Raw genomic sequence first — 18,028 nt, 5'->3', positions numbered from 1 at the left:
TTCAGACTTGAACTATCCCAAGAATGTCGAGAAAAAAATTAGAAAGCACTGACTGTCTAAAAGCAAAGCAATCTGGATACACCAACGTAATCAGCATGCCTTGTGCTTGTCTGTTAACCCTCTGAGTACATCTCTGACGTTCAGGATCTTGGTAGCTTAATGTTGGCGAGACTGCATTCCATCTGATTACTCAATATTTCTACTTGACCGGTCACATTCCACTGTTTATTCAGCATAGATCACTCAAATTCTACAGTGGTGCACTGGGATCCCCATGCTGAATGGGCCCTGCATTCTTCTGAGCTGCCCCTCTGTGGTGTGCTGAGAAACACTCCACAGCTTCACACGGTCCAGAGCCCCCCTACACGTCGATGGGAAAAGGCCTGAGCCTTGCGCTGTAGGTTCAGCACACTTGATGCTGCAGCAATACATTTAATGCCCACAGAAAAAGCAATAATTCAGAAAAAGAAAGGAAAAAGACAATCTGCTGCAGGTAGGTCTCTGCCCATAGGATTTTTCACACATTTAGAATTAAGGCCAAGCTGTATAGCCACTCCTTAGCCCTGGAATAGTACTTTGCTTTATAGTTCTACAGAAAGCAGTAATTTCTGACTAGTTCAGTGTCCTTTACTATTAATAATGTGGAATTGACCTTCACACCAAAGCCTTTCCTGGTGTTCTGTGCCCCCGCCCCCAAAAACAACTCAGCCAATTTACTGATTTATCCTACTTTGTGATTTTGTGTGTGTAACCATTTCTGGACACTCTAAAAGGGGGGAGGGATCTCTCAATAAATGGTATACTATTTACATGTCAGGACAACACAGACTATGGAGATAAACCTAAATGTGGAAGAGCAAAAAATTTGGGAAACTGTGTTGAAAAGGTAATGACAGGTTGTAATTTAAAAATCTATATTAATGTAGACCATAGTTTAAGAGTTGAAGAGTAAAAAAGCAGCAATTGAAGATCAATGTGCATTTGAAAATAAAGAACTGACTATAGAAAGACCATTCAGAAATTTCAAGACTCTCAGATACTAAAGTATATTCAAAACAGAGAAAATAAGTGCTGTTCAGCCATCCAGATGCAAATTTCGTGAGACCATCACTCCCTGGTTGTCTCCTGGATCACAGAGCTGAGCACATCTTAGGAGTATATTTGAGATGGGCACCTGCCTCCAAGACACGCTGGATAGTCCTTTCTGAGCACTGCAGTAACTTACAGAATCTTTGGGCCCTCCTTCTGAAATCCAGTATGTTCCAGAAGAAACTCTGGCCTGGAGACAGAGGGCTAGGGAAATAGATTTGGTAACGAGGGTGAAAATACAGGTCTCAGATAGGACTTGGCCCAAAGACAGAAAGACAGTATGTCCTCCTGGATAGCGAAAGACAGTGGTATAAAAAATCAGGGTGCGTAGTCGTGGACAAGCGGTTAGGCTGAGCGTGGTGGCTCACGCCTGTAATCCTAGCACTTGGGGAGACAGAAGTGGGAAGATCGCTTGAGACCAGAAGTTTGAGACCAGCCTGGGCAACAGAGTGAGACCCCATATCTACAAAAAAAAAAAAAATTGAAAAATTTGCCAGCCTTGGTGGCATGCCTGTAGCCCCAGCTACTTGGGAGGCTGAGGCAGGAAGATTGCTTGAGACCAGGAGTTTGAGGTTGCAGTGAGCCATAATGATGCCACTGCACATCAGCCTGGGCAACAGAGCGATACCCTGTCTCAAAAAAAAAAAAAAAATCAGTTTAAGGAATGGAAGTTTTATCCTCAGGGCTATTGTGTAGGTCTTGCATCCTGCTCTTCCAGAGAGACTATGTAGGTAACCTAAAAGTGCACCAGTTCTTATCCATTTTTAGAACATTCTGGATTGTGTTCCCACTGTGCTTTCTCCTGGGCCACCTTGCAAAGCACTGGTCTCTAGCTCCTTGGGGCCCCACTCTCCTGCAGGGATTTCATACTAAAAGTGGAATGCACATTGATGACCACAGTGCATGAAGAAGCAGGTGACAAAAAGCACAGGATCTTGTTTCCTCTTTCTGTTTGAAATTCCAGCCCTCTAGAGCACCTGGCAATTTATTGCTCTTTTCCATCGGTTGTTTCTTTCCTGTAGATGTCTGACACTGAGCAGACAGACCCTCACTCACCAAGCACAAGACGAGCCCTGGTGATTCCCTGAGGGTCTGCGCTGGCACTAGCAGCAGCTGGTGTGGAAGCAGCATTTCCGGGGCGTGATCAGTACATCTTCATATGGAGACAACTGGGGTGGGGGGCTCATCTCTTTCTTGTTCACCACAAACCCAGTTCCCTCCACTTGGGACCCAGGACTCACTGCAGCTGACACAATCATAGCTCTAATGAGAAAAATTCCCTTTCTTAATAGGATTGTGAAGAAGAAAGAGGGGTACGTATGCCGAAGTTATAAATCTGCCACGTTCTAAACCCACAGAAAAGGACAGGCAAGAGAGCATTCTAGATGTCCTTCTTGCCTGGCCATTTCAGAGTCTCACAACACCCTGTGATCTGCAGCAAAATCAGGAAATGTGTGTGCGTATACATCCAAGGGCCCGAAAAATTCCCCAACGAGGGTTCGCGATAAAGTTCTATGCACTCAGAGGGTTAACATGTGCTATGTTACCTACTGCAGATCCTAGCTTGATTGATGAAAACATTCATTGCTTCTATGTTTAAAAAAAAAATTGCAAATTAGCCTTAACCCTTTGAGGACCCTGTTAGCAGCAAATTACCGTCTTCACAAACACCACGTGTCATCATCTCATTCGGTAGAGGGAGAACGCTACAAAGATACCTGAAAACACACTTTCTGTTCTGCCATTCAAGCATCGAGTGCTAGATAGATCAGATGAAACTGTTTTTACATAAATTTTTTTGGGAAAAAAATCTCAGAGTCTCAAAGGGTTAAGCCAGGACTTCGAGTGACAGGGTCTTATTAAAAGGGCGAGTTGGGGGAGCGAACAGTCTCGGAGGAGCTGGGGGAGTAGTCCTCCGACTCCGAGTTGAGTTCTGGCGGAGCGGGCTGCGCCTTGTACCGGCTCCTCACATCCGGGTGGCGTCTTCGTCGGAAAACCTGCCTCTCCTTATCAAGAGCGGTGGTCTAGCAGGGGCATAAAATGAGAAAGAGGACAATTAGGCCGAGGGAAATGGCAAAACACACTCTAGAACGTTCTGCGATCGGAAAAAAATCCGCTGGCCAAGTTCACTTTTCCATCATAGCTCACTTTGGTGGACAACAGTCACCCCTCTTGGGGAGCTCTCGGCTCCCCCTGAGTCCAGCTCTTTAGGGGACCTGGTCATGACATCAGTAGGCACAGGCAGGATGGATGATGTCCCGGGCTTGGCCTCGCCCCAGCCCTGCCCAGACTCCTGCTAGCTCCACATCTATCTGCCCTTGGTGGTTCCTGGACTGTCCAGGGAACCCCCCCTGGGTACACGGGAGCCTCAGTCCTGTGTCTGTGACAAGCAGGAACACGCACGGGCCACCTGGATCAACACTGTAACTTGGGGAAGTCCTATAACAAAGACGAAAGGTGATGCAATTGTCAGACCTGCACACAGAGCCACCAGCTCACCCTGTTCAAGCTCACCTCCTCACCCTATATGATCTTACTATCCCTTGATGAGGGAGTGTGGCTGAATCTCGGGGAAGGATTGGTTTAATTTTAATGAAAGCAATGCCTGCAATTGAATACTGCTTTTGATGCAATGAAATCAAATGGAAACCTTCCCACGATTTTACTTTACAACGTTCATTTTCATCGTAGTATGTGGTAGTTCATTATGAAATCGAGACTCAACTCTGTAGCTATTCCAATTCCTGGTCTCCATGCCTCATTTTCCTGAGGAAACCTCAGATGACCTCCTGGTTGTGTGATCTGCCTATAGCTCTGGAAGTCATTATGGCATCAGAATGGGGTCAGCATGACTTATCATAGATTTAATGGGTGTGGGAGGAACTGGGTTGTTAGAGGGAAAACTTGCACAGAAAGCAGAAGAGCAGGGACAGAGTCTGAAGAAAAATATGAACACATATAAAAGTTGAAGGCATTCTCGTTTGAAAATCCCTCTTTAAAAGGATATAGCCTGGAGGTTTTCTGCTTTTAAGAGATTACTTTTCCTCTACAGGGATATATGCCACCATTTTTCCTCTTGAAAATTTACTGTTAGCTTCTTCAAAGAACAGAGATAAATTTATAGCAAGCCTGGTTCTGAGAACAAAGTGAAAACTAAGCCCCTCATACAATTGCGGTATAGCATTAGAGCAATCTCAGATCTAAAATAGGCAATCAAAGTTCCACAATGAAGTAATAAAGAGAGAAAGAGAGGCAGTGTGTAGAATCAGTGCAGTAAATGGCTTCGTTAGGCTGAACTGCTCTACTTTAAAAACTCTCCACACACTGAGTAACAGTGTTACAAGCCAATAAGGAAGATAAACTTTAATAATTCACTTCTTGTTTTACTAGATTGTTAATACAATGATTCAATAACTGGGTTGTTGCAATGTCTACCTTTGATTCTTCTAGTTGTTGGATTTTTAAGGACTATATAAGTATAGTTCTTGGTTTTATACCCATTGATTTTATGATATTTTCGGCATCATAAACCCAAATTCCTAACTGTATTTAAAACATTGTAAAGTTACAACACATGGTATTTTGCTTTCAAAGCAAACTGAAAATGTTCTGTTTGTGTAGAGTTGAATGTTTGTAAAAAAACAGACATCTATTTAGTCTGCCTTACATAAAAAACATTCTGTAGTTAATCCAAGAGTAACATAAACTCTTCCCTTGGCCATAAAAAAAAAAATCTTTCTATTTCTACCTTCTTGAGAAAGAAAAAGAGTCTTTGGCATCGGACTGAATCCTGACTCGTGAGCAGAGGCAGTCAGATGTGGAGAAGGAAAGCGCCCTGGGTTGTGGTCAGGAATTTTGTTTCCTGCCTTGACCACGGCCGGCACGTGGCTGTGTGAATCATTCACTCAGGTTTCGTGTATGTTAAATAAGGAGCAGGAATAAATCCTTCCCACCCTTATAGAGCTACTAGGGGAAAAATGGACATGCAAATGCTTTCCAAACAACCAAGACTCCCAGAAATGCAAGGTGTCCTTCTTTTCTTTACAATTTGATGTAAGATGTTGTTGTAAAATTGAGTAACTGCAAGTTGGAGGAAAGCAATGCAATCAAAGCCCAGATTAGAACTTCACTCAGAGGACTTTCCTTCCCTCACTTTCATTGGCACCTTCTTGATGTTTATCTCATCTCCCCATAATCTATTCAACTACTCCAAGTTACACCCTTGGCTGCAACCACTGAAATATGCCATTTCTCCATGCATATCATAGCCCAGTGTGTGCAGAAGCCAGTGGCACTTAATACTGAGCTCATGCTTGGATAGTCCCAATATCCTTATTTTCACCTTCATTTCTGAAAATCTTTCCAATCATATCCTCTTCCATATTTGTCCCTCTGCCTGGAGAGTGCTTGCCCTGCCCCTGTTTAGGCAGTCAGTTCCGCCACTCTTGCCTGTTTCCCTAGTTAGCAGCTTTCTGAGTGTTCACCTTTGTAGATGAGAACTCGTGCCCAGGTGCACCTGAGCTCCAAGGTGCACGGTTCCCCAGTATCCTCAAAGCACTTATTCTTGGAAACATATCATGGTCATGAGCACGTGTCATGGAATAAGGGTTTGGTGGTTGTCTCTATTGGATTTATGGACACTAGAGTTGAAAGAGGATTTAAAAGCATTTTTTTTTCAATGCTCTGCCTTTACAGGCAAAGAAACTGAGGCCCAGGCATGTGGAAAGACTTGACGCATTGCATCACTAACTAGAAACAGATCTCAGTTCTTCTCCTGCACAATTTACTCTGAAGTCTATTGAAGCAGGATGAATTGGAGTCACTGCACTCCAGCTGCTCACCCTTGTTCCATTCCCACCCAGTGAGCTGGGGAGAAGATGCTGACCACAGGCAGCACCAAAAGCCAACAGGCATTGATGATCAGAGAGACTTCTCTTAGGAACAGCAAGCAGGGACTCCTGCGTGTATGATCCCATTCTGATTTTGGGGGCTTGTAAACTTCTAGGAAGACCTGGGTCTGATGACAGAGACGCAGTTTCCTATCCACCAAGGTCCTTGTAATATTCTCCAAGGCTGCAACTAATGTTGAGGGCTCACAACTGACTTGCTCTCAGAGATGTTCCAGTGGTGTCACTGTCCACAGGTTTCTCTTCCCTGGGCCCTGGCTCACTCTGCTTCCAGAACTTATTTTAGGAACTTCTTCCTTCTCTCTTCCCATCACAATCTAGCACTGGTATCACTACACACCTGTCTATGCCATAAGTGACTCTAATTAACTGTTTTTCCTGCCACATTGCAGACTCTGGAGGACCAAGATCAAGTCTTGGACATCTTGTCTGTGTTTCCCACAGTTTGTTGCACACCACAGCTACTCTATGCACTCTGTGGCTTTTGGAATATGGGGAAGTACCGCAGAGGTTGTCTGTTTCTCTCTGGAGCACCCAAGCCCCACTCCATCCTGTACACAGCTGAGAGGTCAATTTCTATAAGGTCCAATTTATTTATAACTCCTCAGAAAGCCCAACTCCTTGCCCTATCTTTGCAATGTGCTTACAATAAAAATTTCCAGTGTCTGTTTCCTGTTATGACTCAGAATGATCCTGTGACATCAGTAGACTCATGATCTCTTTCTATCAGACACTTGATGTTCTAGCACAGCATCATTTACTCTGCCTGTGATTAAACAAAGCTTAATTTCCCTTGGACACCTCCCCAATCCTATGTTCTGTGATTCCAGTGAAGGTGACCCTATCCCTAGCCCTGGCAGTGGGGCAGGGGTTGGCTTGTGACCCAGGAGTGCACCTGAGCTCACTGTGTTCCCCTATAGTCACGACTGGTTCGGGGTAGGTGCACCCCGCCCTGTCAATAGGACACATTGACACTTTCTCTGGGACTTCACGTTTACAGTGAATCCCAATTTTGATGGAGCTGCTTCCCACATCCTGGTACCACAGGAAGCCCAAGACTAAAGCTAACACAAGGAGGCAGGGTTGAGGATGGAAAGAAACCAGGTTTTGATCGAGCACTGAATCCACTCATCACTGAAGCCAGACCCAACCTGTGGACCTTTCAGGTTATGTGAAAGAATAAATTTCCTTTTTGCTTAAGCCAGCTTGGTTTGGGTTTTCTTCACCTGCCATAAAAACAGTCCCAGCTGACCTATCTCTGAATACCCTTTAATCATTCTCACCCCTACATATTGGCTCAAGGTGTTCACTACCTTGAAATGACCTCTCCTCCTCTCTGCCTACTCAATTTTATTTATTCTCCAAGACTGGATCAAATTTTACCTCTTGTATCGCACTTTTTCTTTCTAAACTCCTCAGGCAAGAATTGTCTCAACCAAACTTTTGGCACTATATTGATAATTGACCTATTGTCTCTTCTTTGCATATTTCCTAAATACCATGTAAACTCTTCTAGGGTAGAATTTGAAACTTCTGTGCATTTTCCAGAATGCTTAGCAGACTGTGGCACACATATTAGGCATGTGTTAAATATTTCTTAATTAATACAGGGTTATTTTAGGAGATTGTATATTTTCTGAATAACAACAAAAAATAGAACCCAAAGCAACTCCATAACACAAAAGAGTAAGAAGTTAAAAGTATTGAGTCAATATTTAAGAATACAATTTAAGTTTCAAATATTTATGTCAGATAAAGTTAATATTCTCTTATGCTTATGCATTCACCCATTCAACAGACATTTATCGTGGTCCAAGTTCTTATCACGGTAAGCCCTGTCATATATAATATCCTTAGAATTTTAATTGTGGCTACAAAATTAACTTGACTCTAAAATATGTGCAGTTCATCTTTTGTAACTGAATTCTGTAGCTCCCATATGCATTTCAGGACAGATGAATTCAGCAAAGAAATAGACTATATGCTATGATGTAATTTTTATAAGGTAAAAAATGTGTAATCCAACTAATAATCCACACCCCCCAAAAAAGAAAGGTATTTGAAATGTAATTTACTCTCTTAAGTCTTGCATCACAAATTTAAATTCTGGGTCCTTTCAACTTTCTGAAAGGCAGCTTTACTCTTTATCAATCACAAAAAATTCCCAGATGTCAAGCAAATAGGGTCTCACCTCCTTAATGCCTATCTTTGTGAAGTAAGGATGTCCTTGGGTACTGGCTTGATGTCCCATGAACACTTAAGAATTTCTAACAGATTTATTATTTTATTAGTTATGCTTTCATGGTTTGTAGCTTTGTTGAAACCTACATGAATGGGCTTGCAATAGAATTCCCAAGTGTTTCCTTAGAAAGTTATCACTTCATTCAGAGCTCATAAGAGAATCTGAGAAGTGCATTATCACATTTTGGTGCTAATGATCAAAGGTTAGAGCAAGAAATCTCTTGAGATTCTGGAGTTGACCAAGGGTAACCAAAGCTGAAGCTGTAACCTAGTCACTTCAAACATGTACACAGTAGTAATTGCTATACTGTGTACTGGGTGAGAGCTAGCAACGTTGGCCGGGGGAACTTGGTAAGGAGAACACATAGTTGATGAAATAAAATGATATGGAGAAAGGTACTAATACAAACCTGTCCTACCCAGGTAAACACTGCGTATTCCTACCTCAAACTGTAAGCCCTTGATTATCACAAAGTCCTTAGCAGTTGCTAGATCAAGTGTGAAAACAGAGGAATAGTCAAATAATGCCAGTTATCTCAGCAACCCGGGGGGCTGCACAAGTGGTAGCTGGAAAGCTTGAGGAAATCAATCCCCACCATGTTTTGGTGCCTGCCATAGCACCCGGCATCCCTAAATAAAAGGCAGTGCTCGCCTAACGTCAGGAGATTTACGCCAACAATGACTACGTCTAATGAATTTGGCCAGTGGCCTCTTCTGTTACAATGAAAGGACACTATCCTCCATGTATGCTCAGATATTTTAAGCCCTTATTTCTGACATCAAATTTGGAAATCAGCATAAATACGAATGAGGTATCCATCTGGTCTATCTATGCAATGTTAAAGGAAGAACATAGCATGGAGGAGGAAGGTCAGGAATAAATCAAGAGTATGAACTGAGGCACTGGCTTTGGTTTTGCCAATCCAGGTCACCCCACACTTTTTTTTTTTTTTTTTGAGACAGAATCTCACTCTGCTGCCTGGGCTAGAGTGAGTGCTGTGGCGTCAGCCTAGCTCACAGCAACCTCAAACTCCTGGGCTTCAGCGATCCTACTGCCTCAGCCTCCCGAGTAGCTGGGACTACAGACATGCGCCACCATGCCCGGCTAATTTTTTCTATATATACTTTTTTTAGTTGGCCAGATAATTTCTTTCCATTTTTAGTAGAGACGGGGTCTCGCTCTTGCTCAGGCTGGTATTGAACTCCTGAGCTCAAACGATCCACCCGCCTCGGCCTCCCAGAGTGCTAGGATTACAGGCGTGAGCCACCGCGCCTGGCCTCACCCCACACTTCCAATGCTTGTCTTGTCTGGTAACTTTAGCTTAATCCCCTTGGAAGCAGCAGTAGGTGGAAATCAGGAGAATTAGCTTCCTGCCCCAGCTCAGTTAATTATGTGACTTTGGACATGTTTTCTAACTACACTGAGCCCCAATTTCCAGGTCCACAGACTGAAGGGGCACTACTGGGCATGGTCCCCAGGGACCCTTTCACCTATGAAATTCTATGAATATGCTTAATATCACCATCAATCTATTATAATGGGTTATGTTTCTCTCTTAGCAAACAATAGGCCTTAACAGTCTATGGACCAAAAAATATTTCTGTTCTGCAAGATGTACAGGATTTGCAAGGGATGTACCTCATTTTAGCTGTAAGGCAATGTTTTCTGTCATGGCAGTAATTATTGGATTTAAGTAACTGCATTTTTCAGAGGCAAACGTTGACTGCTTTTCCTTTTTTGCTTTTCTTAATTTATTGCTAGCCATCACAAATAGTCTTCATTTCATTAATAAAAGAACATTATTGTGCATTTTGCCTTTTAGCCCATCCATTATTCATACTACCTAGGAGACTGAATCGGGGCTGCAGCTGCCGGGGCATTAATCTCAGGAACCCTGTCTTTTGCTTACCCTCACTCTGCAGGACTAAGTTACGATTTGCTTGCCATTTTGGAAATGTTTTGCTTGCTAGTAAAATTAAACTGACAAATCGATTGCAATATCTACCCTTCTCATTTTATTGGGATCACTGTCAGGCTTATTGTGGGTCTGTTTTGTTTTGCTTTCATATCCTTTTGGTGTCTGGCCAGGAACTGCACGGAATCTGGAGACATAGCATGATTTTTTTCTTAAAGTAAAGATGATCATTAAAATGGCAAAAAGAGGCCTTTCATGGAATGCAACTGAGTAGTCTTTCAAGCTATTTTCTAGGTGTGACTATTTTCAATATTATTCCCTATTTTGCTGGGAGAGTTGACTCTACACTTCTGCACCACTAATCTTAAACATACGCTTCTCTTGCTGACCTGGTTCTTAATAGAGTCTTAAACTGCCCTAGCTCCGCAGTGGGTTTCTGATGGTCTCCCATCAGAAAGTTAAAATTACAGCCAGTTGGTGGGGGTCGAGTTCAGGCTTCTAAAGGATAAAATTCATGTGCTTCCTCTACCCAACAGCCTCTGATTTTCTTACAGAAGCTCAACTAAGCTTCCATGTTGTTTGTTCATCATATTAGTAAACTAAAGAAAAACCATAGGCATAGATTGTCTTAAGAAAGTCATGAAAATTTTGTACTTTCTAAAAAGATAAGTTAGGGGGTAACCTCTTTTATTGCAGAAAAAAGTTAGCTTTGCCAAAAGGCTCACTCCTGGATTGCTAAAAATGGGATGTTATTCTAGAGCATCTCGTATGTGATTTGATTGCGCAAACTTTGACGTACCCCTAAACTCTTCAAAAACACATCTATCCTGAAAAGCAATGGAAGAATGGTCCCTTCTTTGGAGAATGCAATCATGTATTCAGTAACTTAACAAATAATTACTGAAAGCCTACCATGTGCCAGGCATTCTACTAGGCAGTGGAGATATAGTTTTAAACAAGCCCTATCCCTGTTCTCATGGATTTGTTCTCTGATAGGTGGTGCCTTTTAATTTAGACACATTTCCCCCCTAGAACGAGTGTTAGAAAACTTTTTCTGGAGAGGGCCAGAGAGTTAATATTTTAGGTTTTGTAAGCCATTATGGTTCTCTGACACAGCTATTCAACTCTGCGTCTGTAGGGCAAAAGCAGCCTAGACAGATTGTAAGTGAAAGTGTGACTGTGTTTCAATAAAACTTTAACAGAAACAGGTAGTAGGCTAGAGTTGGCCCATTGGCCATGGTTTGCCAATCCCTGCTCTAGAAGATCACATTCTAAACTTACACTCCATCAGGATTTCTGACTATAAGTACCTTAGGTGAAAGTTAATGCCACAAATGCTCACCAAAAAAGATAGCATATGAGATACTGAGATGTTTACTCTAATCAGAGCATCAGAAAAGTTCATGACTCTATTTTAATAACAAATGCTTCAACCTGGAAAGAGGTCAGTTTTCCCAGGAAAATCTGCCTCTCCTATGGAGTGGGTGATTTGCTCTTGGAAGTGGGGGGAACAGAAAGCAATCTTTTCCGAGTTTCTTCTGTGGGCTGGGGTCTGTGAAAGCACTTTTTGCATAGGAAGCTCATTTAATCATCACCCCAGATTTGGAAGGTGGATAATACTTTTTTCCTTTTTATAGATGGGGAAATTGAAAATCAGAGCGAGAATGTAACTTGCCCAAGGACACTGCAGGGAGTGGGTTGGTCTAGTTCCAAACCCAGGACTTCCTGACTCCAAAGCCACATTCTCTCTAATTTTCAAGATTTTTTAATTTCTCAAAGTGCTATGTCTTTTGATGTGTATGTGAGAACTGTTGTTTGACTTCAGCATATCGTTATTTACTTTCTTAATAAAATGCGTGTCAATACTTATAATTCTTTATGTAATATTCTCTTATACACATTTACCCCTGATAAAGCCTATATCTTATCAATGAACATCACTAAGGAACATTCACAAAGTATGGCAAAGAGTGTAGATGTTTACTTTTAAATCAAAACTAGAGAAAGAGATTCTGAAGCAAGGTCAGAATAAATATGACACCACGTAATTTTCAGTTAATACAGAATCATCAAGAATCTCAGGAAAATGTTAAAATCTCACTTCAATTTACACCTAATGAGTAGGACTTGGAATGCCATGGTATTTTATCATGTCTAATAAGAAGTAAGTTAAATTTTAAAAAGACACATATATGTCATTGGAATCTTCTGTTAAGGGACCTATGAAAACAAAACAAAACAAAACAAAACCTCCGGCAGTGAGCAACCTGTTTGACTTGGTAAAATCTAACTCAGATGGTTCGCTGTTGCCTAGTTTCTTTCAATGACCCCCTTGGTGACCTTTCTGCTGCAATAGGCACAGGTATCTCGCTCATCTTTTGAGTCTCCTGTCCTAATAATTCACTCTTGGGTATCAAGGTAAAACTACAAACCAAACCTTACTACTTTGGGGAGACTTCTCTCTAATCGCAGTTTAAGTGGTTTTGACGTTTAGATCTGAGCCTTTCCTATGCGTTAAACTTAACCCCCCCAAACTTCCTTTTGCAGAGGGAGCCTCAGGAGCGGGTGGGTGGGGTGGCTAATCCCTTGCTAGGACAGAGGCATCTGCCCTTCCTTCTGGCAATGCCTTGACCCTCAGCAGGGCCTGAGCTTTCACCCTGCCGAGCGAGGCCAAGACAACTTGCCACCAAGCAACCCGCAATGCACTGCAACTCGCCGTGTGCACTGGGGGCGACTGGCCGAGGCGGGGCCCAGAGCCCTTCTCACACCACGCTGCGCTTCCTCCCTGGCTTCTGCGGGAACAGTTCTTTCAAACCTGCGCTGAGCAAGATGCATTTAACTGACCCCATTCCTTTTAACAACCGAGCATGACAGCTTTTAATAGCCTTGCGGAGACGGCACACGGCTGCCACCGCTCTGCCTCATTACTCACTGTTTCGGGATGGTGCTCGAATCCAATATGCACATTTTAGTCACGTCATGCCTGGGAACTCAACCACCCTTTTGTCCTAGCTTACCTCCCTGTTTTATCTTATTTAGCGTTTTTAGCTTATGTCTTGTTTTGATATTTGTCTTATTTAATTGGGTTACCCAGTTCTGGCTGGTGCCCCGTTCTGCATGCTGAAGATGCAGAATTCTTCTCCATGTGCTATTGGTCACAGCACCTGCTTCGGTGGCAGCTTCACTTGGGAAAGGTAGCCATGTGTGTGACCATGTCCCCTTTGAATAAGGACATATTTTCAGGAAATGTAACGGGATGTAAATGTTTTCCAGTGGCTTGCAGCAGGGAAAAATGATGGCTTCTTGGGCTAGGAGGGTGTGGAATGAGCCCAATGAGCTAATTCCTGGGACGGAGTCCCCGCTGGACTCCAGGTGACAGGAACAAAGTCTCCTGGATAAATGGGCCAAGCGGAGAATACCGCTCCCTTGGAAGCAGCTCTCTGTTAAGAGGCAGAAGAAAGAAGGACAAAAAGAGGAAAATGGAACCCCACTATTTCCCTACAATCACGAAAAAGACAATTAAGAGGGATATGCCAATTCTGGGCACCCCAAAAGATGGCTTTTTTCAGCCTGTGTGCGCTGATGTGAGCTGCTCTACAAAAGAGCAAACGTGACTCCCAAGTGTTCTGCTCAGAGTCGTGGAAACAGCCACGAGCACTTTAAACACAACAGTGGGGCGTGGGGATGTTCGCCTGTGATGATTGTTTATGTTGGAAAGTTGGCTGCCACCGTGCTCAGACAAATGCTCCTACTTCCGTGGAGATAAAAGGCAAGCATTTGCAATCAGTGAGGACAGTGTGTTCGTTCTGGGGCTAAATGGCATTATAAAACTTCCTAATTAAGCATATATGCCGATGAGTTTTTAGCATCATTTCTCCAATTTAGCAGCGCATACTGGGTGCGCTGTTTAGTGCGGCATTAACTATAAACATTGTTGTTACTGCCCCCAGCTGGAAAACAGAGCGGTTTATGTGTGGAAGGAAAAAGAGATTATTTCCCATCTGCTCCTGCCCATTATTCAGGGATGTGTCATTTTGTCTGCTGATGGGAACCAGCACCAGGATTTTAGTTAAATGGCCTTTTTATACGTGGCTACGTTTATCAATGATTGTGTTGACTTGGTGTTTTGTGCCCACCCTTAATCCTACAAATGAAGTAATTTAATTTTCTAAGGGCTTGTCTTTTTGCAAAATTAGATGAACTTATATGTGTAATTTTTACGATACAAAGATGTACAACTGTAATTAGACATACTTGATGCCTATTTTTAATTGTATATCAACTTCACACATATATATCTGGTTAATATGCCTGAGGTTAGGAGACATACAATTAAAAAAGGATGGAGCATGGTGTGATTCAATTTATAGAAAGTACAAAACCAGCCAAAGCTAATTAACGTGGATAGACTCTGGGGTCAGTGTTTACCCTTGGGGCGAAGTGACCCCTCCTGGAAGGGCCTGTGGGGGGTGCCTGGTGGGGTGCTAGGAATGTTCTGTGCCTCACCTGGGTGCTGCTTTACAGGGGCATGTTTGGCTCGTGAAATGTCACTGAGCTGCACATTCATGTACGTGTGCTCTTCTGGAAGTATGTATTCTTTCAGTAAAAAGTAAAAGATGGATGAATCATCCTCCATGTTAAAAAATCAAAAGCAGAGTCGGCAGGAAGGCAAATTATGATTCATTCACCCTCCCCCCTCCACAAAAAAAAGGTCAAAAATAAAGTTCTTTCTACATCTATAAAGCTAATTACTTAGGTAAATAAAAAGGTTGACATGCAATTCCTACGTGCATATCAAGGGAGAAGATACAAATAGCTTTCTCTGTAAAAATGACTTTAAAACATTTTATTGACGTTTGGGTGTTTTCTTGTTTGAAACATTTGGAAATTATCGTGATCTCAGTATAACTGCACCTGGATGGTTTGTCAAGGTGTGCCCTCTGCTGCTTTTTTGTGGCCTTTGTTAGAGTGTCTAATTACAGAAAAATAATTAGGGATAATAATTAGGGGCTAAAATTATATGTATATGAAATACAAATACATATATATTACATATACATATATATTTTTCTTTTTTGTAAAACTTAGCAGTCTCATCCATGAAACAATGTTGGGCAGCCACAATATTGCCACAGACAGGTTTTACAATTTGGAGAAAACAAATGCCAAAACCAGTGGAATTTTTTTTTTTTTTTTTGGCAAATGCTGAGACTCGGAGCTTTACCTGGAGATCATTTCAGAAACATTAAGACGGAGAAAACAAGTTCCCTAGGACTTCTCAGAGTTCATTTCTCAAACCATCAAAAACCATCCTGCTTGTGGATAACTTAAAGAGACACAAACAATGCCCCTTGAAGGAAATGCCAGGACAGTTGACTGGAATAGAAAACGATTGGAAGAGAATTCTTAACCCACTTAGAAAAAAATCGATACCTCCCGTAGTCCCTTTTGCTTGAGCAGATAAGCCAGCTAAGTAATCTGACAGTTACATAATATTGAAAAATAAATTCATGCAAGAGCTAGTACATAGAGGGATTTCCAGGGGGAGAGAGGTAACAGTAAAACGAAAACAAAACAGAAAGGTGGAGAATTTGAAAACACAAGCTTACCAACACACACAATGCATTCTATAGCCCATTGTACTTTGAGGCACTGCTACTACTAACGTGTAAATGCATTGTTTCATCCATCTAATCAGGTCAAGGTTGGGCTTGATGACTTTAAAATGACAGTATATACTTCTATAGCACATACGCTAATGTGCTATTGTTCTTCCATTTGTTAAGGGACAGAAGAGCACTGGAAATCATTGTTTTAATTAGCAACATCAGGAAAAATGCTTTGGCATTAGCACTAAATATACTGTCCTTTTAACCGGAAGGAAAATTGATACTGAGCATGTGCAATGGAAAGAAAGCTGGCAAATGTCAGTGTGAATAATGGGTGAAAAAAAGGAATGAGGGGGTGTGGCATCTCAATCAAGATTAAAATGAAACTGATAAAGCAGCATATGGACTGGATAACAAATCAAAAGCATGTTTATCCACCGAAGGAACTGGTTAATGGAGACTGCCAGCACGTTGCCATGGAAACACTGACTGTTGAGCTGCACCATCTCATACCTTATCCAATACATTCCTGGTTGTTGGTAGTAGTCCAAAGACCCTGATCTCTTGATGGTAAACCCGTGGTCCAGCTGAGCAGAGAGAAATGGGGGCAACTCAGTGGATCAACATTGTGCTAAAGAATTAAGACTCCAGACCAAGCTGTTCTGCATTGACTATATATGTATCTATAGTTACGATGCCTCTTCTGCAGGGTAACTAGCTAATATCCTAAATTTTCACATTGAAAATAAAGAGGCAAGAGGAGACACTAATCCCTCATGAATATCTCACAGGCCAATTTGTTAGAATAGATCTAGTTTGTCAAACAATTTTTTGAATGCACATTTAATCATGGCCTTTCAATTTCTAAAGATATAAACACCTCTTCATATGGCATAAAATGGAAAATGCTTTACAATTAAATAAAGTACTGAAATAAGCTTTAGCCACCTAAGAGAAAGCAGATTGGACCCCCAAAAGTATTACCCCATAAGGCTTAAATTTGAGGGCTTCAAAACTAAGAAATGAAAGAGGAAAAGAGTCAGGTTTTGGACCCCCACCCATCACAGCAATTTGAATTTCTGTCTTTAAGAGTTAATTCTTCAAAAGCAGAGCTACTCTTAAAGGTGAATCTTAATTACATTTCTAAACTAAAATGATATAATATAAAGCAGTCAATAAAATTTCTCTATGAAAATATGGAAAATAAAATTAAATAAAAACAGTTTTCACTGTATATTAAAAATGCATATGTATAGTTAAGTGCTTATGATTAACAAAAAGGACAATAAATAGAACACAGGATACATTCTTAAAGCTGTTCAACCTGGAATAAGATGTTAGCCTTTGGCTACCTGGGCATAAAAGATTCAACCCCCAAATCTGAAGAACAGTAATCACGCTGTATGCCCTCTTCCTCATTCTGCCCATGACAGGATGCAACTTGCACGCTTTTCTTTAGAAAGAGGCTCATGAGTTCTTTCAAGTGCGGTACTGGTGTGATGCTGATGACAGTTTCTACTTCTCAATTCACAAAGGCATTTCAAAAACATGCCAAGGCGCCAGGCATTTAAACTAAAAACTGCTTGGAGGATTTGGTGTTCTGATTATAAACTAGGCTATCCCAGTGTTCATGGAAAGCATTGCAAGGTTTTAATCTTTTTAAAAATGTGTGTTTTGTTTTATTTAGGAAAAAAATCGAAGTGCACTTGCTCTGAGGAAGACGAAGGTGTGCGCTTGTTTTAGTCCACGAAGACAGCTGCTTAGTAATTAGCTCTCTATTGCCATCTACAGGCAAGGCGCCATATACCAGGTCTCTCATTTTAGAACTAAGCTTCCCAGTATCACAATTATATGCATGCTGATTAATATGGATTTGTTCAATTAGATTGAAATGCTCTATTTGCATGAGCAAAATGCAAAAGAAGAACTTTAAAGCATTAGGAAAATTATCGGTTAAAATAATAAACAGCATTAAATGAGGAAAAATAAATTGGAACTGACATCTTAGTCATCGGTTCTTCATCAAGCTGAGCAAATCTAATAATGCCTCTCTCTCCTCCCTCAGCTCTCAAAAAGTCCACCGTTAAAATGTCATCTCTAATCCATTTTATGTCTATAAATTGCATTTTAATAACCTTTTGTTTCCCTTTCTCTCTCTCTCTGTCTCTCGTTTTTAATCCCCCAACTACTAGGAAAGGCAGCAGAGGGACAATGGCGTCTTTCTGAGAGGCAGAATGCTGCAGCTCTAAAGACAGCAACGGCTTTC

The 18,028-nt window shown here is 41.7% G+C and overlaps 1 protein-coding gene across 1 annotated transcript in view; it reads right to left on the bottom strand.

The window, feature by feature from the left end:
• Positions 1–1,706: 1,706 nt before the first annotated feature.
• Positions 1,707–18,028, bottom strand: part of DCLK1 (doublecortin like kinase 1) — a 307,997-nt gene continuing 291,675 nt past the window's right edge. Inside the window, exon 17 of the mRNA XM_045567186.1 lies at positions 1,707–3,113. Coding sequence (XP_045423142.1) covers positions 2,949–3,113 — 165 coding nt within the window. The 3' untranslated portion in view covers positions 1,707–2,948. The remainder of the gene's footprint in view (positions 3,114–18,028) is intronic.

The sequence above is a fragment of the Lemur catta genome, chromosome 13 (genome assembly GCF_020740605.2).
Source record: "Lemur catta isolate mLemCat1 chromosome 13, mLemCat1.pri, whole genome shotgun sequence".
Classification (NCBI taxonomy): domain Eukaryota; kingdom Metazoa; phylum Chordata; class Mammalia; order Primates; family Lemuridae; genus Lemur; species Lemur catta.
This window is presented reverse-complemented; position numbering and strand designations above follow the sequence as displayed.